Source organism: Taudactylus pleione, unplaced genomic scaffold (assembly GCF_031769625.1).
Source record: "Taudactylus pleione unplaced genomic scaffold, aTauple2 ptg000655l, whole genome shotgun sequence".
Taxonomy (NCBI): domain Eukaryota; kingdom Metazoa; phylum Chordata; class Amphibia; order Anura; family Myobatrachidae; genus Taudactylus; species Taudactylus pleione.
The window spans coordinates 1,548,395-1,574,812 of record NW_028285057.1 but is presented as its reverse complement, the minus strand read 5'-3'; the positions used below and the strand labels follow the sequence as shown (position 1 = coordinate 1,574,812).

Genomic DNA, 26,418 nt, shown 5'->3' with positions numbered 1-26,418 from the left:
CCCCCCAACACCTCTTACATTGCGCTGTTCTCGAGTGTTGCATTACAGAAGTGTGTTGTTTTTTCCTTTTTACAGTTTGTGTTATTGGATTTGTATAAGACACAATAAAAGCACTTTATAAATATATGTAAAAAAAAAACTTAAGAAACAATCCAATGATTGCCCAGCTTCGATGTATTGCGCTCCTGTAATGTGGAGTCTCATATTGGGGTCATTCTTTTGGGGATTTTGCGACATCACGGTCGCATTCTCAAACTTTGCTTATCTCACTGGGTTTTACTTATTCTTAAAAGGTGTGCTGCCCCCCCCCCCCTCCCCCACACACAAACAGCCTGTTTTTCATCAAAAGATTTATGTCATCCACGCAGAGTTTGATTGCATTGTCCCTGGATGCCACACAAAACATCTAAGCGGATACAGCAGGATCATGTCTTGTGATGAGCAAAATTGTAATAACAGTTTTTACCAATTTGCTCCTTTATGCACTTGGGACAACCAGCCCCTAATTAAAGCTGCCTCCATCTCAATAAAAGGCAATAGAAATGAATAATCAACAAGCCTGAGTTAGCTGACTCTCAACCTTAGGTGGTAAAATCACTAAACATCGGATTTAAAAGAGCAATATCAACACACGCAAAAAAGTCTTGTTTTGTTCATATTACGATTGCCCTCTTAAATCCAGAGTTCAAAGACACATTTTTTGTAAATATACCTCATGGTAGGGAGAGCTCATATTTAACCTATGGCACATGCAGTCATACCTCACTCACACCATACAGTAGGATAAATTGGGTGTCCTTAATCTACCGGTTTGGGTTTGGTATGAGAGTTCCACATTCAAAATGTCGACAATGAGAAAGAAGACACAGAGGTCGAATCCGGCATGCAGACACGTTAATACAAGTGTCTGCTTTACAACTTCCAACATGATGGTAAAAAGTATCATGTCTGAAGTTGTAAAGCAAACACTTAAAATGTTTTTTTTAAAAATCGCATTAACATGTTGGCCTGCAGGGTCTGACCTCAGGGTCTCCGTTCTCAGTCATTAAATATCCCCAGCTCTATTCATAGACTAACAATTGCAGCAAAATGTGAATTTACAAATCCAGTAGGAAGTGCCATGCTGTCTCGTAATAGTTGCAGGAAAGGCAAGCACACAACCAATAGAAAAGAAATAATCTTAAGGCAGAAAAACAGATTCACTATGCAGCTCCCCAGCACTTACACTGTGGTGTTGCAACTCACTTCCCACCAGACACAAACAGAGAACAGACTTGTCCAGATTCACAAATTATAAAAAGAGACCAGCCTTTAAACTAACATCTAAAATGTAATGTCACCCTCTGTCATACCACATGGGGGCAGCGATGCCTAGCTGGAACGCAATACTTATTTCAATATTCAGAAAACATTGTACTCCCTGGCTCAGACAAGAGATTAATCAACTTTGGGTGCTGCTAACTTTTGCCCAGAAAAAAGTACGGTTTTAGAAAATGCAAAAGAAAATTAATCATCTATTTCCTCACTAAAGATTGGCCATCCTGTTAGACAAGTATTTAAAATAATAGTGCTACACATTTGTTAAGTATCATCCCAATCCCATACAGCATTGATTTAACCAATATAAAATGCTTTATTTTCCCAGCTTCACATTCTTATAGGTGGAGACGGAGAAAATTAAATGTTTTCCTTATTAGAAGTCGTGTTATTTAAAATGAGTCCCAAGATAGAATTTCATTTTTTTTTTTTAATTTAAACATATAATCTGAAACAGTTTTGACTGAAAGAGGTCGTCTGATAGGTTTTTACCCTGGGTCTAGCATTTAGCAACTTTAATTTGACTCTCTCTCATTATATGGCGGCTATTCACAGTCCCCACTTATGAAAATATGACCTGGGGTTAAAGTACCCTTTGGGAGGGAGGGGGGGGGGGGGGGGGGGCAACTGCCAGAAAACTTTACGTGCACATTAATGGGCAGAGCTCATTACAAGCTGGTGCCAATATTTTTAGACTTTGGCCAATTCCACATATGGAGACCTCTCTCTTACAGCAGCATGTCATGTTTTCATAAAGTCTGACCTATGCCAACACTTTCATCCTCGCCACTATTGTGTCTCAGCAAATGCTCAGCCCTCTCACGGTACAGTATACAATCATAGAATGCTTCATTTGATAAAACACAGCTCTATAAAAAGGAACAGCACAGAAAACTGCATGTCTATCCTGATGCTGCCTTGTACAGAACAGACTAACCATTTTCCCTTTTATTTAAATAACGGAATTTTTGTTTTTTGTTTGTTTTTTTTCAAGGTGCAAACTTCACTGCGCCAACATCTTATCATGTAGCGCAAACTATAAGAAAAAGAAAACAATACTCATTCTAAATAACCCGTTTTCATCTAGGAACACAGGAATAAGATGCACATTAGTAGATCTTCGTCCCCTCCCACTGACAGTTCACGTAAAATTTTTATTTATTTTTTTAAACGCGTATGAAGAAAAAAAAAAAAAAAATGGGTAGGTAGGGGGCATAACTTCAAGTATTAAATCAAAAGAAGCTCTTTAAAAAAAAAAATAAAAAAAAAACACATTGAATTCTATATATTAAAAAGGCACAAGTTATAATATATATTAAAAAAAAAAGGAGAAAATAAAAAACACATGATCCCCAAAATGAAAGGCTAGATGGCTCTCTTAGCGGAGCTGGTTGAGTGCGGAAGTCCCTGACGGAAGCACGTGTCTCGTAGCCTTGCTGTCGGGTGCTGGAGTGACTTGGAATAAAGTTTGTGCTTCCAGAATAAAGAAGTGCGTCCTGAACGACGAGGACAGAAGTCTTACGAATACCTCCAGATGGCAACGGTGGCAGTCAGCACGCCAGCTAGGAAGACCCCGATTGTTTGCCAGGTCGGTGTGCCAAAGTAGGACAGGAGGCTCTCCTGCCAGATTTATAATTAAAAAAAAAACAGAAAAGTTTCAAAAATTAAACTGTTTTCAGGATGTGGAAGTTACATTTTCAAGATACAGTATTAGATCATATATTTTATCACCTTATCCCAAACTAGTGAATGTGCGCTCAAGACAAAGGGGATGAATAATATGGTGGCTAGTAAATATATTTATAGACTGCATGTGGGGAGAAAAAATAAAAATTACTCTTTATGGCCTAATACTTCTTTCCCGCATTACATTTCCTGACCTGCCATTACCACGGTACAGCCACCGCAGGTTATAGTACTTTTCGTGGAGACTAGCTTGGAAAGCCCAAGTCTTGGTAATGGAAACACCATGCCTTTATCTCAGCAAAGGCCGCAAATCCCCCTAAGTAGCGTCACATACCTATTAATATGTAGTCTAGGTTCCTGCTCCAGTTAAATACACATAACTCACCCAGCCTCCTTGATCCCTTATCCACTGGACAACATAGTCCCTGAGGTATTCCATGGTCCAGTCAATGATTGTGCGAATCATTTGGGGGACATGCGTAAACAGCGCCTACAGGATACAGACAATGACTTGCTGAAAACATGGAACTTGTTACTGCATTAATCCACAACATTCAGCAATTTTAACACCGTCAGAGGACACACCATAATATAAATGAAAGAGGACATTGATTTACTGGTTAGCTGGGTACACACTAGACAATATATTGGACAAAATATGGGAGATGGTCCGCACTATTGCAAATGACCCTTCGAACACAATAAGTCAGAGTGCAAATATGTTTCAAGGTGTGTGTTTTATTTGCCAAAATGAAAAAATAGATGGAGTCACAGTGCTCCTAAGCTTGCTGCAAAGTCTTTGCTGTTTGCTGAAAGTTTTTTCATTCACAAGGGATATATAAAAAGATAGCTTTATGGATGACAGAGGGAGTGAGGGGGGGGTTGACTGCTGGATTCGGGGTATCCAATTTTGTACTGTGTAGATGTGGGGCGTGATCCCTGTCTTGAACAGTGAGTGAAGAAAGTCAACGAGGGTAAGTTGTGCACCTGGTGGGTACGGGACGCCGCCCCACCAGACACAGCGTCAACACCCTAACTGTACAGAGACTTCAGAGCCAAATCCCCTGTTCAAGACAGGGATCACACCCCACATCTACACAGCACACAATTGGATACCCCCAATCCAGCAGTTAAACCCCCCCCCCCCCCCCCCCCCTCACTCACTCTGCCATCCATAAAGCTATCTTTATATATCCCCAGTGAAAGAAAAACATTCAAAGACTTTGCAGCGAGCTTAGGAGCACTGTGACTCCATCTATTTATTCATTTTAGCAAATAAAACACACATCTTGAAACATTATATTTGCACTCTGACTTATTGTGTTAGAAGGGTCATTTGCAATAGCGCAGACCATCTCCCATACTCTGTCACAAATTCTTGTAGGGATTGGGTTATTCCCTATGGGTGCCGCAGCTGGATCAGACACACAAATATATCAGTGAAGCGCCAGTCCAACCCACAATTACACAATATATTGGACAATTTGTCGTTTTGGAACGAATCGGGACAAATCGTCCATATAGACCAGTGTGTACTCACTATTGCGTGCTCCCGTGTGTCGTTAGCCGCATATTCAGATCTGCCTGTAGTGCAGGACAATCTGAAGATCTGGCTACCGACACCATGGTTCTGGGTGCAGGGGAGAAAGACCTATTGGACGGTTGTACAACAGATCATGCAGTCGAATCTGGCATCGCTGGGTGCACACATCGTCAAGTCCTTTATTGGAGAAAAGAATCACTAGAGCAGCACTTTATAAACAGCCCACTGTGCAGAAGGGTTTAAATCTTAGCTGTTGGCACTTCTTAACGACTGGATATGTGCAAGGATGAAATGAAGCACAATGATAAAAGCACATTTTTAACTGCAAGTTACATTTTAGAATTTTAAAATTAGGGGGTAAATTTACTGAAGTGAGGAGTTTTTAGAAGTGAGTTTTAGAAGTGATGTTGCCTATAGCAACCAATCAGATTCTAGCTATCATCTTCTAGAAGATACTAGTTAAAAGTTAAGTAGAATCTGATTGGTTGCTACAGGCAACATCACTTTTAAAACTCACTTCTAAAAACTCTCACTGTAGTAAATTTACCCCTAGGTGTCTATACACTGTCATACATACGGAACCACACACAAACTAAACGCTTTCTTAAACAATGTTATATCTAATATTACTGCTGTCTCAATTGCTAAAAAAAAAAAAAAAAAGTGTATATATATTTTTTTTTTATTATTATTATTATTATTAATTTCCAGGAAAGGAAAAAAAAAATAAAGGGCAAGTCACAATTGCAATAAAGGAAAAGGATACTAAAAAGCAAATAAACAGTATCTTAAAAAATAAAAGCATCAGAGTAACTGCCTATCATTACAAATAGCAATACAACTAGGATACAAAATATGAAGGAGATGAGATAGAAATGTAAGATAGATGCGGATTGGGGAGGGGGAGTATTGGTCGCCTGGGTGCTCAAGTACAGAAAAAAGAGGGGCAGGAATGGGTTATGGCGACCTTGTGAGAGGGAGCCAGGACTGTTAGCATATCAAATTAATCAGCAGTCTCCTGATGGGTCCTAGCCAGGCAAGAACCACTAGATTCAAAGATAAGAGCAGCAGAATCCCTAAAGAAAAATACATAAAATGCAAGAGAGGATTTATTGATAAGTTGGATTCGCAAAAACAAGGGTCCATATCCAAGCTATTTGTGACAACCAACTGGTTTTTATATAGACAATTGTCTTAAATTGTAACTCAATTGATACTGGTGGACTATCCTCTCCGTCTTCCTGTTTTCCCCCCTATTATTATTTTGCTCATATTGCTTTTTAGGTTTGTTTATTTAAGTTATGTTGTAGATTTACGACTTGACTACATTTTAAAATATTATATTTCTTTGATTTTTGACATTATATTCTGTCAACTTACTCCCAAGTTGACTTTGATATGCCTCACTGCTCTATGGGGTATCCCCCTAATTATGGATTTATATGTATATTGTCATGCATATATTTTTTGAAAGAAAATAGAAAACACGTTTAAAAAAAAACAAAAAAAAAAAAACAACACCAATGAAAGGAACCCAAGGAGGAAGAAATGGAAAACAAAAAAAACAAAACAAAAAGAAATAAAGCCCATAGGTATTTTAAACCTAAGCCACCTGAACCTTGCCCAGGCCACCGTACCCTCTTGTTTAGGATGCATTACAGTCCCTCGTTCAACAAACTGGACTCCAGTTATGCACCTATATCGACCTGCACATTCAACAGGAAAGGGCCAGAGGAAAAAAAAAAAAAAAACACTTAATGAAAAACAAAACAAACTGCTCCCTGATTTCTGGCAGTGCACAGATCCATCCATGATAAGTTCCTTCCTCTCAGTAGAGAAGTTGCGTAAGCCACAAAATAGCAAATGTAGGGGTACTGCAATCATGCCATTACAAGTATCATTTATCATTAGCCAGCAAGGCACAAAGGAATCGCAAAAGATGTGTAACTAAAAACCGTGAGGGATCGGCTTCTCAATATTCAAATCAGAACAGTGGTCTCCTGAAAAAAAAAAAAAAAAACCTTGCATTCCAGATAGAATACAGGGAGGCTGCTTAGGAGCTGAGATTACAGCTTCACCCATAGACACTCACACTGAGACAGAAGACGGACGAGCTCTGTAAGTAAAGCTGGGTACACACTGCACAGATATATCTGTAGATGATGGTCGATCATACACACAACAACCGTCTGCCACCTCTGGCCGCTGGCCGGGGGGGGTTTGGGTGTCTCGTCCCCCTCCCTGCTGCACACTGCCTGCTGGACAGGTAGATATATCAGCCATCGGCTGTGCAGCACTGCAGACGTTATAGGTTTGAACGACGATGTTCACAGACATATCGCTGATACACACTGGCCGACGGGCACCATCTGTCAGTGTGCACCCAGAATTAGAAGAGATGACTTAGAAATCTCAGCGGTTAACTTTTTACGCAGAAATACACAACGCACCAGCAGACTCTGCTGATTAATTAGATATGTGACACATTTGTGTGCGACTGAATTTGTATACAAGTTGTTACAATGTAGCGGCAGTTGCTTTTTCATTCCAAGTTTTGTTGTGCTTCATATACAGACTCAGGCGTACACAGATGTACAAGTGTTGCATATCACATTAATCAGCCAAGTCTGCTTGTGCGTCCTACTTGCATCGCAGTGCGACTTAGACATTTTAGGCGAAAAAGAGACACCCGACACTAGAAGAGCAGCACGGGGCCTGGCAGCTCACTCCCGCCAGGCAAGTTGCGCTGCGTGGTGTATTGAGGCTAGATGTATGAGAACACATCTGTACCTTATCTGAAGCCCATGTGGCCTACAGCACGTGGGAAGAACTCTAAGGGACCTACAAAACAAGAATTTCAGAGCCCATCAGGTGCACAAACCCACAATGTCTCTGAATTGTCAGAATCAGCCATGACCAACAGGTTTGACATTTCTAGGAATCAAGAAAGTACAAAAGCAATAGGGAGGTGAGGATTTTGAGAGCCAAGATTCACGAAAAAACGCAAGATGGACTGATACCGCGGGCACCAGAACTCAACATAGACTTTGTTCTTGACACTTTCTTGAAAGTATATACCAAACCCAGCTACCACCACAATCACCAGACTGCCTGGAAAATAACTCTCCCACTATTAGCTGGCCCAAGATTTAGAATGTTCTCTGTAACTATATAAACTCCAAATGGCATCACAAATGTGGATCCATCTAAATATACTCAGCTACGCCCACACTGACACCCCATACGGCAGCCTCTATTTTTCTATCATTCACCCACCAGAAAAGTTACGTATGCCACCCCCACAGTAACGGCTTCCAAAATTCCACCACATTGACACACAGCATCCTTAATCCTAAACGGTCCACGTCACCCCCTCCAGTGTTCAGCTTCTCATACCCATAATACCAGATACCATGTATCCATCACTGTTTATCATTCTACAACCTCCGGCAAACTTTAAACATGCAGTAGTGGTTCATAATACTCAAATATATGGAAATGTATTAAAGTGCACCATATACCCTTATCAGACAGAACCAGGCCTATAGCACCATCGTTTATCTGGGTTACCCCATGCCTCATACATAAGCTCAGTGAGCTGTTCAGATAAAGGAAACTCCGTCTTGACCACCTTCCGGTGGTGATTAAACATTGGAGTCTTCTTACAATGAGCTGGGTCATCATCCTGAATATCTAGGATTGATTTAACCACTCTCACCAAAGAAGGAACATCCACTGTGGACGGATAGTCCTCCTCCCCAGAGCTAGACTTCAGAACGTTAATATATGCAATGCTATGTAACAGCATTCACAAAATCTCAAATGAATGCGAATTACTCAAAGAAAAAACCACCCCAAAGGATGGAGAGAAAAAAGTGATAGTTCTAATTGACAGACAGAAATAAAAGACAGTGTCAATAGCAGCTAGCAAACAGTCACATACAATGCATATGTAATATAAATTACAATGGACTCTAAATCAACTACACAAACACCAGGAATTGTAGGATATAGTGCCCTTTATACCTTAACAACGGTAGAGGTATACACAGACTGACCCAAACCCTCCTGAGACCAAGGGCCGCGAGAGTCTCATACACGTGGAGGGTAGGCGGAGCAATCCAGATGTGCAAAACCCTTCGTAGGGACTGCGTCTGGGTTGGGGGGAGGAGCTGCCTGGGGAGCACCTACCTCACCTAAGCTGCGTTAACCAGCCGGGTATGCTGGCCTTGTGGCAGCAGAAGCATCTGCTGCCGACCCCCGGCTTCAGACGATAAGGCCCCGGTGGTGTAGGGAGGACGCGGACAATCCCGGGCCCTGACTGCAGCGGCTTCTGGTGAGTCTCTGGCACCAGAAGCAAGGACTGCTGCGCGCGATTCCCCGTAAGCAAGGAATCGCCTTACCGGATATCTTCGTGCGTCCAGTTCGCAGCATTGCTGCTAGCAAGCTCAGCTGCAACCAGTTTAAAATCACCAGCCCAGTTACTGGTGTTGCACCCCAGCAGTGGACTGTCTGAGCAGTCCCGTTACAAAAAGGTGCGTCTTGATCCTGCCGCACCAAATAAAAAAAAAAAATATATATATATATTTATTAGCAGAGGACCTGAGGAATCCTGGGAGCTGAAACTTTAACTGTTTGGTGTTTATCTTTCCAACCATAGTATACCCATGGTATACCTGTGGATCCCTAAAGAAAAGCCAGATACCCATATAAGAACTAATATGGAGGGCCGCACCAATAACTATGCATGACTGCGCAAGAAAAGAATGGACCATCTGGCTATACAAGATCACACTCTCGATATATCATGGTGCCGTCTTGGTGCACCGATCGAGGTGTCTGATATCGTGAATAAAACTTGGCACAGTACAGATTGACACCGCTCTCTATGAATCATGGTGTATTCCTGGAAGTCCAGAGGACTTTTGACCTGCAGACATTCAGTTACAGCACAGGACATTTGCATACAGGCAATAGGAATTACAGTTATATCAGTTTAAATCCTAAGAAGTGAAGATTGCATATATAGATTAAAGTGTTGACTCTATTTACTCAAATATTGTAATGAGCTAAGATATAAGAAGACTGTTATAACGAGATAAACTTTCAGAACTGAAGCTCAAGCATGCTGTCGCTGGTATTGGCTGGCTGATATATGCTCCAAGATCAGCAATTGATAAGGAAGGAGGGGTAGGGATATCCTAAGCTCTGGTTAAGAACACTCAAAGTTGTAAATGTGAGGTAGGCATGTTCCAAGATATGTCTGGACATAAAAGAATAAATATATGAAAATCTCTTGATGGAGGTGCACCCTTGAGTTGTATTAGACGTGAAAACCAAGAAGAAAAAGTAGTCTCTTTTGTGGGGCACTAAACCTACCTCAGTAGTTAAAATATAACTGTTAATAGTGTACCAATAAAGTAGTAATAAGAATAATTACACATATAAATGTCAACAAAATATCTATACACACAATACACATTAAACAAAAGACAACACATCAAAACTGGCAAAAAATTAGGCCCAATTGGCAAAATACTGGCTGACTTAAATCAAGGCGATCAAAATGAATCTAATCTATCGGTTCTTGATTACAGTGAGTCAGACAGGGTAGTCATGATAACAGTAGTCAGACAAGTGGCAAAGATAATTAGAATAGGATATTATGTATCTGTCGGTACCACCGGTCCACAGAAGAAAGATATCAACGTACGGGTGTACCACAGAATATCATTCAGCACCTCCTCATCTTGGAAAAACAACTGCTGTTCTTGATCAAACATAAAGACATTAGCATACTTATATACCTCTATTCCACATGTTGATGGCATGTTGGCCATGAAAAGGTTTCTGGGCACTAATCTGCATTAATTGTTGTTTGACCATGGTTTATTTTTGAAGCTATTGGAACTTACTTTATGAGGGGTATTCAATATGGGAGCGATAACATCATTTTTGCGTTAATATCGAACTTATGAAGTAATTATCGCAGGTTTTAGTTTTACACCGTATTCAATTTCACAGACTTATCGCAGTTTTGAAAAGTCTGATAACTTTTCACCATTGAATAGGTGTGGAAAAAAAGTGCAGAATTGGGGTTTAGGGGTGCAGGCTTAAAAAAAAAATAGCCTGCACCCCTGGGAATGACATTTAAAAAAGAACGGTGTTAAAAAAAGTTTAAAAAAAAAATAGGGACACCCCAAAAAATGTAAAAATTGGGGTGAAAAAAGAAAAAATGGGAAAAAAATGATTAACAATAGGGAAATAGGTTCAGGGCTATTCTGCAAGTATGCGTTAGGTGTTCTCTTGAATAGATTTATAGCGGCAGGTGCACAATTGCAGAATTTTAAAAAACTTACTTTAGGGACTTAAAAATATGCTAGCACCCATTTTCATGTACCCCAAATTTGATGGGACCACTTAAAAAAACAAAAAAATAACCTAAGTGCTCTTCTGCATCACTTCTTCAATGTCGGGAAAAAACACCTGCTGCGGCTATTTAAATCCCCGACTTTCATTTAAAGGCTAAAACGGGGGTACCCATAGTGATCCCCCATGTTTTTACAACTTTAGGGGGGGTCTTACAAATTTTTTTAAGGAAAAATTCATATTTTTACTCAAATCCAACTTGAGGCTCCCGTTTTCGTTAATTCTATATTGAATACGGGGATAAGCGGGAGCGCGCCCGATACTTACTTTACCGCAGGTAAAAACTCCGATATGAAACGTTAACTTCGACAGTGAAGTTAACAGTTTATATTGAATACCCCTCTATGTCTTAACTATTTTCTGCACGATGGTGGGTTTTACCTACAGCTGCGAGGGTGCGCCATGGGGTCATCTGTGGCACACTCGTATGCTAATGTCTTTATGTTTGATCATTCATCTAATGGAGACGATTAATAGTTCTGATTCGCCCATTAAGTTTACTTTCGTATACCATGAGTGTGAGGTACATTTCTTAGATGTCACAGTCAGGCTTATCAATGGGGCTTTCCAGACAGAGGTCTTTCATAAATCAACGGATAGAAATACTTTCCTCTTAGCTTCCAGTCATCATCCAGAACCCCTTAAGCAGGGTCTCCCTTTGTCCCAAATGATGAAGATAGCTCGCATCACCAGCGATTCGAGTAAGGTTTCCGGGGAATTGGATGTGCTTATTGATAAGTTTATTCATAGAGGATATAGTCCCAAAAATCTAAGGGAACAAAAATCAAAAGTATTGGCTATGTCCCGTAATGAATTGTGTCCCATGGTAAGGGACTCCTCTAAAATTAACCCGTGGACCAGTGATTTTACCACTGCCAGTCCCATCATTAGGAGAGCCACACAGGCGTTATGGCCAGTAGTCTCGTCGGATAGAGATCTTCCTATATTTAAGAATAGTAGACCTATAGCCGCAATGCGACGAGGCAGAAATTTGAGAAATAGACTTGTTAAGACTGATATTACAGGTAATAGTGAATGTACAGAAAAAAACAGCCTGGATGCTATAGGTGCAGTAACTGCACGACGTGTCCCTACTTGCACACATGTCAATCTTTCAAACATCCACACACGAACAAAATGTTTGATATTAGGTATGTGCTAACCTGCTCCACTGACTTTGTTGTATACATTGTCATTTGTCCATGCAAGTTATATTACGTGGGGCAAACACGGAAATTTTCAGAACGAATGGCAGCACATAGGTCCGCAATAAGGCTGTCACTACAAGGAAGGACAAATGATCAGCCAGTTGCCCAACCTCTTTAAAGTGTCGGGCATACGCTGGCCTCATTACGGTATTTCATGATTGACCATGTGCCTGTCACCCTAAGACGGGGAGATAGGGCCAAGCAGTTACTCATTAAGGAATCCAAGTGGATTCTGAGACTTAATACCATTGCTCCCAATGGATTAAACGAAAATATCAATTGGAATAGCCTCATGTGATTATCTCATTGCTGTGACATTAAGCTTGCACCTCCTTCGTGTTCTGCAGTATCTGGGGTCAATGGGATTTTTTGTGAGTGGACATATGGACCCGTTGTGGTCTTAACGTGGACTGTGTCTCTTTACTCTGTTTTTATAAATTATGTTTGATTGCGTGTTTGTATATATACACATTATATATATTATACATTTGGGGTTATGTACATGCACTAATCAGTGCCTGTCTTGCTGTAGTTCCAGGTGCCGCTGCCGGGGGGCGTGGCCAGCTCACGACTGTGGAATGCAGGCTTCCGGGTCTGTGGAACGCATATTGTGGTTCCTATGACTAAGTTGGCTGCAGTTTCCGGAAGTGCGGCTTTCACGTGCTTCCGGCGGGCGGTTCCTGACGGACGGCTGGAGACAAACGCCGGCTGGTGGTAAGGTACATATGGGGGTTTTTTGTTGTTGTTTTACCTGTTTGTTTCTGTCTGTATTGTGGTCCTGAAGACAGGCTTCGGCCTATAAACGGCTGTAGACCTTATATAATACATTTTACATGCATTTTTTGACTACTCTGAGTGCCAATCTCTTTTTTGGATTTATGTATGTATATATCAGTACATTCAGTCATCCAAAAAGGTGTAAACAGGCATTTCAGCAGTATTCAGTATTTCCCAAGTTGAATGTACCGAACCTTATGATAATAAGTTCAAGTGTTTGCAAGTTCTTAAGGTATATAATAAGAGAAAAGTCTCTCCACTATGTATGGCAGAAATGGCTGCTGCAGGGTGTCTTACTTATGCATAGGACACCCTGTGAGCGGATCCCTCCCTATACATGGAGATAGAAAATAAAGATCACAGGCATCTGTTGTTGTGCAGAGTACTATGGGGAGTGAATCTGATGATTGCAGTGCAGATCCACTTCCCTGCGTCTGCAGAATGAGAGTGCCTTAGCAGAGATGATATAGGGTTAATAGTAAAGTTGATTATGTGTGTAGAGAAAGGGTAAATCCCCAGGGTGCTGCTTCCAACAGTGTGTGTGCGGTACACAGTGAACTGTTGGTGAGCGATCCTGGGAGTTCCCTGTCACACTGAATAAGTGCAGGGAGGAGGGAAATCCGTGCAGGGGGCTATCCCTACTATGCCCTGATGTGATAAAGCGCAGGGACAGAGGAAGGGAGCGTCCTGCACTCTTCCCAGAAAATACCTGTGAGGTCAGGATGTTTGCTGCTTGTGGTGGTCAGCCGGGACGGGGTTTCCCCTGAGCACTGGGGGTTCCCTGTGGTAGCCCAGATGCGAGTTTCGCCGGGAGGCTCTCTCAGTGGGTCACAGTTTGGGGATGAACAATGCCTTTTCCAGCATGATGGAGCACCTTGCCTTAAGGCAAAAGTGATAACTAAGTGCCTCGGGGAACAAAACATTTAAATTTTGGGTCCATGGCCAGGAAACTCCCCAGACCTTAATCCCATTGAAAACTTGTGGTCAATCCTCAAGAGGTGGGTGGACAAAAAAAAAAAAAAAAAAGACACAAATTCTGACACTCCAAGCATTGATTAGGCAAGAATGGGCGGCCATCAGTCAGTATGTGTGGCCCAGAAGTTGATTGACAGCATGCCAGTGTGAATTGCAGAGGTCTTGAAAAAGAAGTGTCAGCACTGCAAATATTGACTCTATGCATAGACTTAATGTAATTGTCAATAAAAGCCTTAGACACTTATGAAATGCTGTAATTTTACTTCAGAATACCATAGTAACATCTGACAAAAATGTCTAAAAACATTGAAGCCGCGAACTTGTGAAAACCAATACTTGTGTCATTCTCAAAAATTTTGTCCATAGCTGTACATGGGTAGGTATGAAACAAACTTTACTTTTAGAAATTATGGCTTTAGAGCCGCAGCATTAAAGCAGTCAAGAAGAGAGAAGGCCTGGCTGAAGATTAGGAAGTTGACCAATTTTTTTTTTTTACCGGAAAAATCAGGGCCAATGATCAACATATAAAGTTGTTGGAGAGAAGTATGTGAACTGGAAGAGACACTGAGCCGCCAGGACATCAGATATTCGTCCCCAAAACCTGGCACTGTTGAAGAAGTTCATGATGGAGCCATAAAGCCAGCAAAGTTCTATATTTAGGTCTATGGGATGGACACATTTCCTGCATCCCTGACACCCCTGAGAATCAGTCGGTGGGACAAATGTTCCCTAGACAGAGCAACGCAATGGATAAAGAATGGGCCTGGTTTTCTGACATTTTGCAAACGCATAACTTTGAGCCAATAATGTGGCTGGGGAGGGGTAGATATGTCAGCCCCCCTCAGCACAGGTTATCATGCTCTGTAGTCTGTGCTCATAGTGTCCAGCCACAATGCTACAGTACCAGGAAAAGGAGCCATTACTTGAACTGCAGAGGAACCAATGACAGGAGGAGTCAGCAAGCTGTTTGAGATACAGGCTGCTAAATGGTTACACTGCTGTTATTTCAAACTGTTGCTTACAAAGAACTCCTCCCAACTGACTATGGCAGGATCTCATTGGCTCTGCAATGTCCAAAGAACACCTCCTATAGGTACTGACACCACTATCTCTTAATTTGATTTATTGCAGTGGATATCTTATAAAAAAAAAATCTGATTGCTCTGCTGCTCTTCAGACACAGAACATTACTCAATCTACGGAAAGGGGCACGTATGATTGGGTTATCTGCCGTAGCAACGCAGGAGACTAGCCAACCAGGGAGGACCTTGCCTAAAGCATCTCCAGTAAAGCAGTAGTAGCAAAGTACATGTTTGCAGTAACTTTTACAATGAGTAGTTTGTCTTCCAGCCATTGGCGACGGCACCATAAAATAAAAGCCAATTCCTGCTTTAATATCGGTGGTTTATAAGATTATTGCCTTACATAAGCCAGACACTCTCCCCTTAATGTAGCTCCAAACATTTATGACTCACCTTAATGACTAGTTTGCAGGCGAAGTAAAACAGAGCTACCACTCGCCCCCAGTTAAAATTGCCATCGGCAAACATTTCAGTAGCCACGCGGAAGAAGACCTCTTTGGGAGGATTGCTCTGCACTTGCTCAATCATCCTGGCAGAAAAGAGCAAAAAAAAAAAGTGTTTCAAGACAGCCAGCAGGTACTACAAATGCTTTCAGCAACTCTGCCCATACTTAAAACTTAGCTAGTGCCCAGAAAGACTTTTTATATGGTTTCAGTTAAAGCAGCATTCCCCATTACGTGCCACCAGAACTACATGCTGGAGCAGCGATTCCCAGGTCTCCTCTGTTTCAGTGATAGAGCACAAACGTTTAAGTTCACTTCTTTACAATGTCTGTGGAGAAGTTGTGAGTGGGTGCACCAATACGAAGCTGTAATACCTGCCACTGGCTTCTTATTGGTCCCTGAAGTCATCAGATTTCCTAGCCAAACCAACCATTGATGCACATTTTCATTCAGCAATTAGGAATTGTACATTTATATGTCTGGAACTGAACTGATCAGTTCCTGCCCATTCAGGAGTCCCTCGAGTGGCCACTGAGGGGTGTTAAGATTGCAGCACACACAGGACTTTGTATGCATCAGTAATGGCAATTTTATATCTAAAGCCACTAGTTTGCTGTACATTTATTGGGGTGGTTATGAGGGACTTAAAACCACAAACGCAGCGATTGCCAGAGAGCTTGTATATCGCAACATTGGGGAGCACAGAGGCAAGTACTACAGGGCAAGCAGTGTGCCATATTCCCATTGGTTTGAGATTATTCTGCCTTGCCGAAATACACCAAGTGGTTAGCTACAATACTGCAACATCAACAATAGTTCCAATTTCAGTCATGACCTAAAGTATTGGTACGGTATGGAAATAATAGATGCCACGACAAAACCTACAAACCTGTATCTAGATTATACTTTTAGATTATACCTTTGCAGCTCCATGTTCCCATCCAACTCGTCTCCTATCCTTCGAAGGCACTCACTCAGTGTCTTAGTAGAAGAGTTCACTGGCTGCTGTTCAACTGCGCCCAGTTCTGGAACTTCTGTAGTAGTTGCAAATGGACTACGCTGCACCCGATCCATGATAAACCTGACGTGCGAGAGGATTAGACAACATTCTGTTGCGTAGACAGGACAGCATGCATCAAAATTTAAGTCAATGAAGAGTTGTATTAGGAAATAATCCAGCAGGAAAAAGCCCATGTTTAAGATGGTTAAGAAAAATAATAAATAACTAAAAACAGAACAGCAGCAGATCTGATGGTTCTCTTGTGACTGCAACAAGTATATTCATAAAACTACTCACCCGCGTAGCAGTAGGTTGCCTGTCTGCAGGATCTGCTCAGGATCAGCTGCAAATAATGTTAAGAGTAGTTAATCACAAAAATGTATAAATCAGCAGTTATGGCAATTCGTACAGTATGTATGTATACTTGCAAAAAAAAAAAACAGATACATTAGAAAATAATATGTACTAACTGGTGAATACTTGTATAGCTTAGAATTTGTTTACTAATGTAATGACCATGTGTATAAGCTAATACAGCAATATTTCTGTTTGTCATCCTTATCCTGTAATTCTTAGAATAAAGGATATTTTTTTATTTTTTTAAATTATTAAGAAGCAGAAAAAAAGGCTTTAAAATGAAATTTTCAAGGCTCTGTACATTTCAGGCGTGGTCAGTTACCGCCCCATTGGAGATTACGGACTAAGGTCCTGATTGAGCCTTGTGAATAGAGTAACATAACAAGTAACTGTGCATCTTGGAAACACCATGCTGCACTGCAGGTGGGACAGATGGGTATGCAGTCATGAAGTCGGCGGACCCAATCCCGACAGCCGGCTTCCCGTCATTAGACATACACCGGGAGCCCGACATCCCAATCGAAGGGTCGCCGGGGGCAGATAGACGCGTTGGGGGGGGGGGGGGGGGAAAGGTTTGCGGGGGAGGGTTAGGTTTAGGGTTCCCGGGGGGACTTAGGGCCAGGCACCCACCCCCCCGGGAGGTTAGGTTTAGGCTAGGGGAAGGGGGGGGGGGAAAGGTTAGGGTTAGGCACACCTAAGGGAGGGTTAGGGGAGGGATTTTCACCCATGTCGGGCAGCCGCTGTCGGGATTCCAACTGCCGGTCATGCGTCCGGCAGTAAATCATACCGATTCCAGGCAGAGAGATGTAGATTTGGGGAGGTGTGTATCCAAACTGAAATGTATATTGCAGTGTAAAAATAAAGCTGCCCAGTATTTGTGGGCTACATGCAAAAGCAGTATTCACCACACATGACAAAAAAATATTAAGTATTTGCACCCCTTGTGTTCCTGCATGGTTTGTCCAGGTACATAGTTACTTGCTATATCTTTCTTTTTTCCCAAAGCGGAATCAGGCACCAAATTCCCTACCAGAATCTATTTTTATTGGAAGTCCTTTATTAATCTACCAGTGCGTTTTTGGAGTGCGAGTAAACCTCATGCAAACTCCGGATGAGCGTACAAGCTCCACCCTGAGAGGGGCCTGTTTGGATAGTATTGCTGCCTCTCAGTGTCAATTTCATGGGTTTGAGTCCACTGTGCTGCCATGCTAAATATATGTCTTGGGAACAGGGGCTGATACGAGGGTGCTTTACAATCTAGTGACAGAACTTTTCTATATAGGCTCCCCACAATCTGAACACTGCTAGAAGTACTATATGGATAACCATGGAAAACTTAAGCATGCTTACAAAAGTGACACTCCAGGGTGCCGCTTCCATGTCCTGCTCTGTGACCGCCATTGTAGTCACATGACACCAAAACAAACCATTTCCTTACAGCCAAAGCAAGATCAATGTTCAAAAGTAAAAACCCCAAAACACTGCCCCGTCATAACCAAGCCTGTCTAATCACTGGATTGTATAGTGCTTGTGTATCAAAATATGCACTCATTAAAGGTGCGATATACCTCATTTTTAGGAGGTGTGCTTCATCATGAATCACTCAGATTCCTTAAGGGTTGATTACAAATGAATATAATTTGCATAGTAACAAGCGGTCACCACGGCAACCAGCAACAATCAGTGCAGTTAAGACATTCACAATACTCTGCCCCAACCTTGACCAGCTTTATTTCCTCTGCCAATACATAGCCCGTCTGGGGAGCTCAGGGACTGGTTGTGTCAAGGTAAAAACCCCTAATCATGTGGGTTTGCAGATCTACTCCAAAATAGAAGTAATGAAAACTGCAGAAGATCTCCTTCAAATTCCAACACACTATCAGCACCAACATTGAGCCCAGTCATTTCAAACTAAACTTTTCTCCTAAAATACTGCTTTGTTCAGCATCACTTCTGACAAAATCACCTTGGTAAATGTCTATCTAGCAATCCCCATTTCTAACAAGGTAGGGGGTTTGTATTGGTTGAGAGAGGAGCAAAAGTAAGCAAACAGCGTTGGTACCTCTCTTCACATTCATTATCCTTAGATCGCTTGCCCACTACCACCAGAAGATTTGCTTTAATTAGATTTTTTTTTAACTTTACACAAGGATGGAAACAGTTATGGGAACAGCACCAAATGGTACAAATTTGCACTTGCGGTCAGAAGGGCCTGAGTCTTCATTTTCCAATGGTCAATGCAATAGCATAGGTCTGGCCAACCTGTGGCCCTCCAACTGTTGTGAAACTACACATACCAGCATGCCCTGCTATAGTTTTAGCATTCACTACTAGTAAAATGGCAGGGCATGCTGGGACTTGTAATCTCACAACAGCTGGAAAGCCACAGGTTGGACAGGCCTGACATAGCGCCTCCTTATATAATCTCTGCTCAGTAGTGCAATGGAGAATAGTAATAATTTGCTTGCAGACAGACCGCCCATAAATATGCTGTGAAAGTATTCTCATTTTCGACCCTTACTAAAGCTTGTGCATGCTTTACAATATTCCAATATGGAGTGTCTGTATGGTTACTTGCAATTCACTGGGGAGGAAGTAGGGTCTACTTCCTGTAACGTCGAGGTGGAAAGTGAAAGAAAAAAACAACTTCATTTGCTAACAAAAGTGTTATTGCACTTGATATGGTCTCCTACATGACACTAAGCAAAAAAAAAAAAAAAAACCAAGGACACAAACACCAGCTCTCCTATGATGGTGGATGCTCCCTTCGGTTTCCTGGTATGAGTCACGTTCCTATGTTAACGTAAAGGCCTCTGGTTTCCAAGGCCACAGACATCTACAATACCTGGAACCTACTACACTCACTGTCCCTCCTGGTGTTTACCCTTACTGCAGACCTCAGCTCAGGTTACAGAAAACAAAGTCAGCAGCAGGCAGGAGAATCAACAGTCTGGGCTTATCCCAGAGCGTGTCAGCTTGGTAATAGCTTGCATTCTGTGGTTTCTGGTCAGGCATTCTAGGTTCCACATTTAAGGGTCATAAAATACGCTGGCTGGAAATAAAACACGGAGCGGAGCTCCCGATGCGATTTCATCTCAGTAACTGTGACACGCCAAGTATGAAAGTGCTCATCATGTGCTCTCAACAGTTATTGAGGCCAATTAGGTTTACACAGAAGTTCACTGTTACAGAACAGTATTAATAGCACAGGCAAGGATAAAGACAAGAATCTAATAGCAGGGTGACATTACTGAAGGTTTTTAAGAGCAGTTCTGGGCTTAAGCAGATACCATCTGTAACGGTCCATGGAAACACTGTCCCATGTTGGCATGTCTGCTATCACTGGCTCTGGTCTAAGAACCAACTGAGCATCTGTTTGAGGATCGGTAATAAAAAGCTCAACTGCGCTGCATGGGAAGACCCTGTACCAGGCCTGGCAAACCTGTGGCTCTCCAGCTGTTGTGAAACTACAAGTCCCAGCATGCCTTGTCAGAGTTTTAGCATTCCTTAATAGCAAAACTGTGGCAAGGCATGCTGGGACTTGTAGTTTCACAACAGCTGGAGAGACACAGGTTGGCCAGGCCTGCCCTGGACAGTGTCAAAGATACATTGAAAGCACGCTACCACCCGGTGAGTAAGCCAATCAATTCGGAGGTCTTTACCCAGGTTCCATTGATGAAGGTCAGGGTAAAGTCATGTGATGTTTGATTGATGGGGAAGAGAGTTCTGTGCTAGAGGACCAAAAGGAAGTCACAATCACGGACATTGCGGTTTCTTATTGGTCCTCTCGCGCTCCCCCCCCCCCCCCCCCCCACACACACACACACACTCTATGAAGGCCATTTTAATACTGGTGAGCAAAATTTTTCACCATTTTAGGTTGCAATGAAGCTTTAGGGGACACCTAACTATTTTAAGTCAATACTGGGGGATTGTGGGATACAGTTTAAGCAAGTTGAAGCCACACAAGGTCCCCCGGGTAGTAATGCCTGAATTGTCTGCCACAGAGTCAACAGCCTCCTAAAAAAACAGCGTAGCTGCCTAGATAGAGAAAAAATAAAAATAATTATATATATATATATATATATATATATATATATATACACACACACACACACACACGCAGGTACATCTATATAGAGGGCAAGTTAAGCTACTGCATTTGCACATGCATGTACATCATATCTAGCATGCACAGCATGCACAGTGGTAGTAGAGGTTCCCCCCTCCATGACAGGACAGATTAGCACTTGGTGAAGAGGGCTGGGTGCAGGGAAGTAAGTATCAAGGCACAGAGCAGGTGGGGTGACGTGTCAAATGCAGGTTCCATTTACTACTTTTATAAATGTTATGGTGCATTCACACGTGACAATCGTCAACGATATCGTTGAACTATCTCCCGGGTGTGCTGGATGATCGATATTGATCATCCAGCACACCACAAACCCACCAACGTTCGCCAACGACCCGCAATCAACGATCGCAGGTCCCTATAGTAACCTGGTCGATATCGACCAGGTTGGCCTGCATTCACGGGCGACGGATGATATCGTTATCGTTCATATCGTCCATTTTAATTGTAACGTGTGTACGCACCATAAGTGCTACAAAATCTTAACATATCCTAAATAACACAGATCATCCTGATCATTTAGCTTTTTTATTTTACTGGACCAATCGTAAACGAGAATGCAGCCCACATGTTCACACAAAACTAGTGCAGTCGTTGGAGCACCAGGCATGTGATGCACAGTCTGTATATTGGTTATGTGCACAAAAATGGATCAGTTGGCTGGATGGAACGAAAACCTGGTAATGTATGGGAGCAAATTAAGGGAAACAGACGAAGCCGGTGGTTCAGACAAGTTGGTTAAATGCCTTCAGTTTTCAGCTATTTTTCTCATTACCAGATTTTCATTCCAACCAGATGGGATAATTTTGCGTGGCCAATTTAACAAAATGTGTACCTCTACTAGGAAATCAGGATCAAATTTGACAACTGAAAAGAAAAGCGGCCTCTGTTCCAGCGATCGTCAGTTTAAACTGAAGCAACTATCATGTTTAGGAAGTAAAACAACTAGATACATATACAATGCAGCAATTTATCATCAAAACAACCAATGAAATAAGTTTTACTCCATGCACACCTAGGTAAACCATAAGAACAGTTTGTGAAGTCATTATTTCACGGACAACAACCACTAAAATAAATACTGTAAAACCATTCAACATATTCTGACTAAGTTTCCACAGGAACTGAGGAAATGAAACTAATAATTTTTTGGTTTCTGAAAAAAATAAAGTTAAAATTGACTTTCTGGACAAGTTACTCACTACACCTTACTAGTTGCAGCAAAGCATTAATAACCACACACAAAAGTGCAGGTTGAGTCATCTCAACCTGTGATTATACTGTAGGCAGATGATCACCTGCTGTAAGAAATGAAGGCGGTATGGATGCTTACAATTCAGCTACTCATGACAAGTATTTAACATCTTTGCTTAACAAAATGGCTACGTTTTATTGTGTCAACTAAAAATTATTTTACCATCAGACTAGCAACACTGTCTAGTAAGCCTGTACAGGGGGACTATATAACAAGGCTCTTTGTTTATAGCTCCTAAATGACACTTAGGGGTCTATGTACTAATAAACGCAGCACTGCTGCAATTATGTATTCATCTCATCGGGAATCTTAATTTTGAATGAAAATATCCCAGCTATGTACCAAGGAGAAACCGCAGGGACAGCGGTTGCAGTAACCACTGTCCCTGTCAGTCATATCCCCGGGAATTAGGAGAAGTGTTTCACAGAAGTGAAAGACTTCTCCGGAGGACGCTGACACTGCGCAAGTTCAAAGCATCAGCCTCCAGGGACGGCAAGGGGCTGCAGGGCCGAGATTGAAAGATCTCTCACTTGCCCCTGGAACCCTCATAGGATTACAGTAATTCACACCATCCGAAGATGGTGTAAACTACTGGGGCTAAACTCCGAATAGCTTAGCAGTTTGGAGTTTAGTACATAGGGATCAGATTGTAGTCCCCATTAACAATAATGTAGGCTTCATATACACAGCGCGCCCTATAGTAGGCTTCATATACACAGCGCGCCCTATAGTAGGCTTCATATACACAGCGCGCCCTATAGTAGGCTTCATATACACAGCGCGCCCTATAGTAGGCTTCATATACACAGCGCGCCCTATAGTAGGCTTCATATACACAGCGCGCCCTATAGTAGGCTTCATATACACAGCGCGCCCTATAGTAGGCTTCATATACACAGCGCGTCCTATAGTAGGCTTCATATACACAGCGCGTCCTATAGTAGGCTTCATATACACAGCGCATCCTATAGGCTTCATATATATAGCAAGTCCTACAGGCTTCAAATATACAGCGTGTCCTATAGTAGGCTTCATATACACAGCGCATCCTATAGGCTTCATATATATAGCAAGTCCTACAGGCTTCATATATACAGTGTGTCCTATAGTAAGCCCATACCACAGAGTCAGATCATATGGGGACAGCAGACTACTGCAGCCACAATGAGGTCAGAGGAGGAAGTAATGGGCAGAGAGGTGTCTATCAAGGTGTTGAAGGACAACAGGGTAGCCAAGCCCATGCTGGGACTTATAGTCCTCCAACAGCTGGAGAAAAACTCGTTGCCTCATACAGGTAGTGGAGGGCCCAACATGTTTCTTCCCAAGGACCCAATGTACAGCCCAATGTGCCCGACATCACAATGTCACCGGCTCTCACCCGCTGCGCCACTGGCTTCCCCGCGGCCATTGTTTTCCTGGGCGCCGCCGCCGTCGCCGGCTCCCTCGCCAACATGCCGGGAGCAATCGTCGCCGGCTCCCTGTTCCGCCATTCCAGCTACGGCTACGCAAGGAGGAGACTGAGAGCAGCTACTGCCGCCAAGATACTCGAGAGAGAGAGACGCTAGCCTAAGTCACGCCTCCCCTGCGGCGTGACGTGTAGCTGCCCAGCGCCATTTTAATTACTGGCAAAAGAGACCTGTTCTTACGTCATCTAATATTTGGCATACTTGTGTATCTGCCAGGTGTACGTGTGATATAGCCCTGCAGAAAATAAAACAGAACATAGGAGGCAGGAAATCGACTCTAACAGGTTCATTTAAGTTACAGTTGTGTGCATGGGAACGCCTGCAATGGCGCCTCATCTCGCTTCATCTCGCTGCCCTATTTCCCCACAAACTCGCAGATTTTTGTACGCAGTACCATGGGGCTGCTAACAAAGGTCAACGAGTCCAGAGCTACCGTAAGTGTGGCATATCCGCGCAGTTACTGGCACAGACTCACAGGGTGAGTCCAACTAAATCGACCCATTAGGGCGAGATCGATGTATCGATCATCGCATTTTTCATGTGCACTTCACCGTTTTATATCGCCACCGATTGCAACGTCACCGTAATCATCTTTGACAGGTTGTCTCAAAATGCTGTTTTTGGCCCAGCTCCTTCTCGACTTCTTGTCCCAGGAAAGTCTTTACTACCAGGTTTATGACCCCGGCAGATGTAATGCATACAGGCAGAGGCAGGGCCATGATGCGATTTAGCGCAAGTCGGTCATTGCCCGCCAGGACCACCCACTTCACTTGGAAAGTGGGTGGCCATGGATAGGCGGCGGGTGGCCTCCAGGAGGCTTGTCCACTCTTCTGGCTTTTCAGGAGTGACAACCAAATTTTGGGAGTCTTCCGGACAAGTCAGGATAGTAGGCAAGTATGCCTCAACCACCCAAAGATCACGGTAATGTAGTCCTGAGGCCTCGAGCGGGACTGTTCTGCTGAAATCGGGACAATTTGGAGGTATGACAATGCGCATGGGCGGGCATTGGGCTACGCATGTGCAAGTTGCCATTACCAGAAAAGGATCCATAGGTCCCCTTGACCCCTCTTTGAAAAAAATTTGCAATATTGTGGCCAATAGGGTAGAATTGATAGCACCATTAAAATATGGCATTAGCTATCAGTTCTTGATACATTCATTCAGACGGCAATCCTTATAGAAACCTATGGGGACCGTTCTGCCAAACCAAAATAGAGAGACTGTAACAGATATCTCCAATATCTACAGCGGTCCCCTGTTCTAACATACAGAGGAATTTCAATTGCTACGGAAAATCTCAGAAATCGTCTGTTTTCAGTGGTTTTTCCACAATACTACGCTGATAAATCTCTTCCTATATAAGATGAACAGCTGAGGACAGGGCATTTGACCACACCTGTAAATATGATGTTTACGCCTGTTTTGAGGCGAAGTTGTTGCGTACTTTCACATTGCGCGCTCCTGCTTTTCGCCCTATTCAATTGCAAAACATTGGATGTGCTAATGCCGTGAATGGCAAAAATAGCAAAAAGGACTTTTTGGGGGGAATCAGTCTGTACCCCAAAAAAAGCCTAAATGACCCTAGTAATCAATATAGAAGTGTATTAATAGCGGTAATAAAAGTATTTTGGGTTCCTAAATTGAGTCAAATGGCTGTTATATGCACTTTTGCATTAGTGTGAAAAAATGATATAAAGCAATTTCTTTGGTGAAAAATAGTTGCTGTAGTTAAATTGAGGGTACATTTAAATGGGTACTATAAAATTTTTGAGTTAATAAAGTACATTTTATAAAACTTTAGGAAAAAAAACTGCAGCTCCCTGCAATCCTAACAACACCTGTCCCATCCATACAGCACCCCAAAATACACAACCCAATACTTTGAACACATTTTCAAACACTTATTAAATTCTCGCACCAAAAATGACATATTTTTTTTGCCTAATTACTCATTAGGGGGGTGTCCAAAGGGTTCTGAACCAAGTCCCCCCATTTTTACCACAAAATATGGATTTTGCACTTTTTTGCTTATGGAGTTTTCGCACATGCGAAAACGTCCTGGAATTGAATAGGGCAATACTTCGGAAACAGGTGAAAACTACGCATCGGCTAAAACTTTGCGCCGATCACGGCTTTTCGCCTCTAATTGATCACGGGCCAATATGACCTACTTTTTCCTCCTTCTCTCTGGGAGAAACACAGAGAGGAGATGCAGGTGATCACTCCAAGGTCTGGGCTAGGCTCTTCACATCATTAGTCCCTCTCCGAATCGTGAGTCCATGGGGAGTCAGTTGGGCTATGATGACAGGATTCTCATTGCATCGTGTCATATTGGCTCCTTTTCCCTCCTCACGGACCTGAGATTCTCAGTATTCTTCTCCCCATCCTGCCCACTTTTCCAGGAGACTACTCGAAAAATCAGTCTCCCACATCTTCCAGGAGAGTAGGTAGGTATGCTTTTACTATCGCCTCACTAAGACGGTGAGAGGTAACCCACTTAATTCTGTCGCCCACAAAGTCTAACAGACTTTGTGGCTGGTGCATAGTTGGGTGTGGGCCATTTTGCTTAGCATATAATAAGCATTATGATCCCAAGCAGACCCAGAAAACAGACTACAGACTTATCTGGGCATGTGCAGGATTTTAGATTTGCACCAGCAGTAACACACGCGGGGGAGTTTCTAAGTTTCCTGGAACCCCACTGGTGGACCAAGTTTTCTTTGAGACACAGACAGCTCTGTCTCCGTC

At 42.5% G+C, this 26,418-nt stretch overlaps 1 protein-coding gene across 1 annotated transcript; it reads right to left on the bottom strand.

Annotated features, from left to right (window-relative positions):
* Positions 1–11: 11 nt before the first annotated feature.
* BAX (BCL2 associated X, apoptosis regulator) lies at positions 12–23,757 on the bottom strand. Its single transcript, XM_088455409.1, has 6 exons — positions 23,583–23,757; positions 16,758–16,803; positions 16,380–16,541; positions 15,411–15,546; positions 3,389–3,493; positions 12–2,937 (listed from the first exon to the last, which is right to left on the bottom strand). The coding sequence occupies exons 1-6, from the start codon at positions 23,692–23,694 to the stop codon at positions 2,836–2,838; spliced, it is 663 nt and encodes a 220-aa protein (XP_088311535.1). The 5' UTR covers positions 23,695–23,757; the 3' UTR covers positions 12–2,835.
* Positions 23,758–26,418: the final 2,661 nt, after the last annotated feature.

Excerpts from the sequence above, each read along its gene's own strand:
- BAX (XM_088455409.1), bottom strand. The coding sequence starts at position 23,694 with ATGGCGGAACAGGGAGCCGGCGACGATTGCTCCCGGCATGTTGGCGAG. Across the intron at positions 16,804-23,582 it reads GGAAGCCAGTGGCGCAGCGG|CTGATCCTGAGCAGATCCTG; the intron begins GTGAGAGCCGGT and ends CATTATTTGCAG. Across the intron at positions 2,938-3,388 it reads TAAGGGATCAAGGAGGCTGG|GAGAGCCTCCTGTCCTACTT; the intron begins GTGAGTTATGTG and ends TAAATCTGGCAG.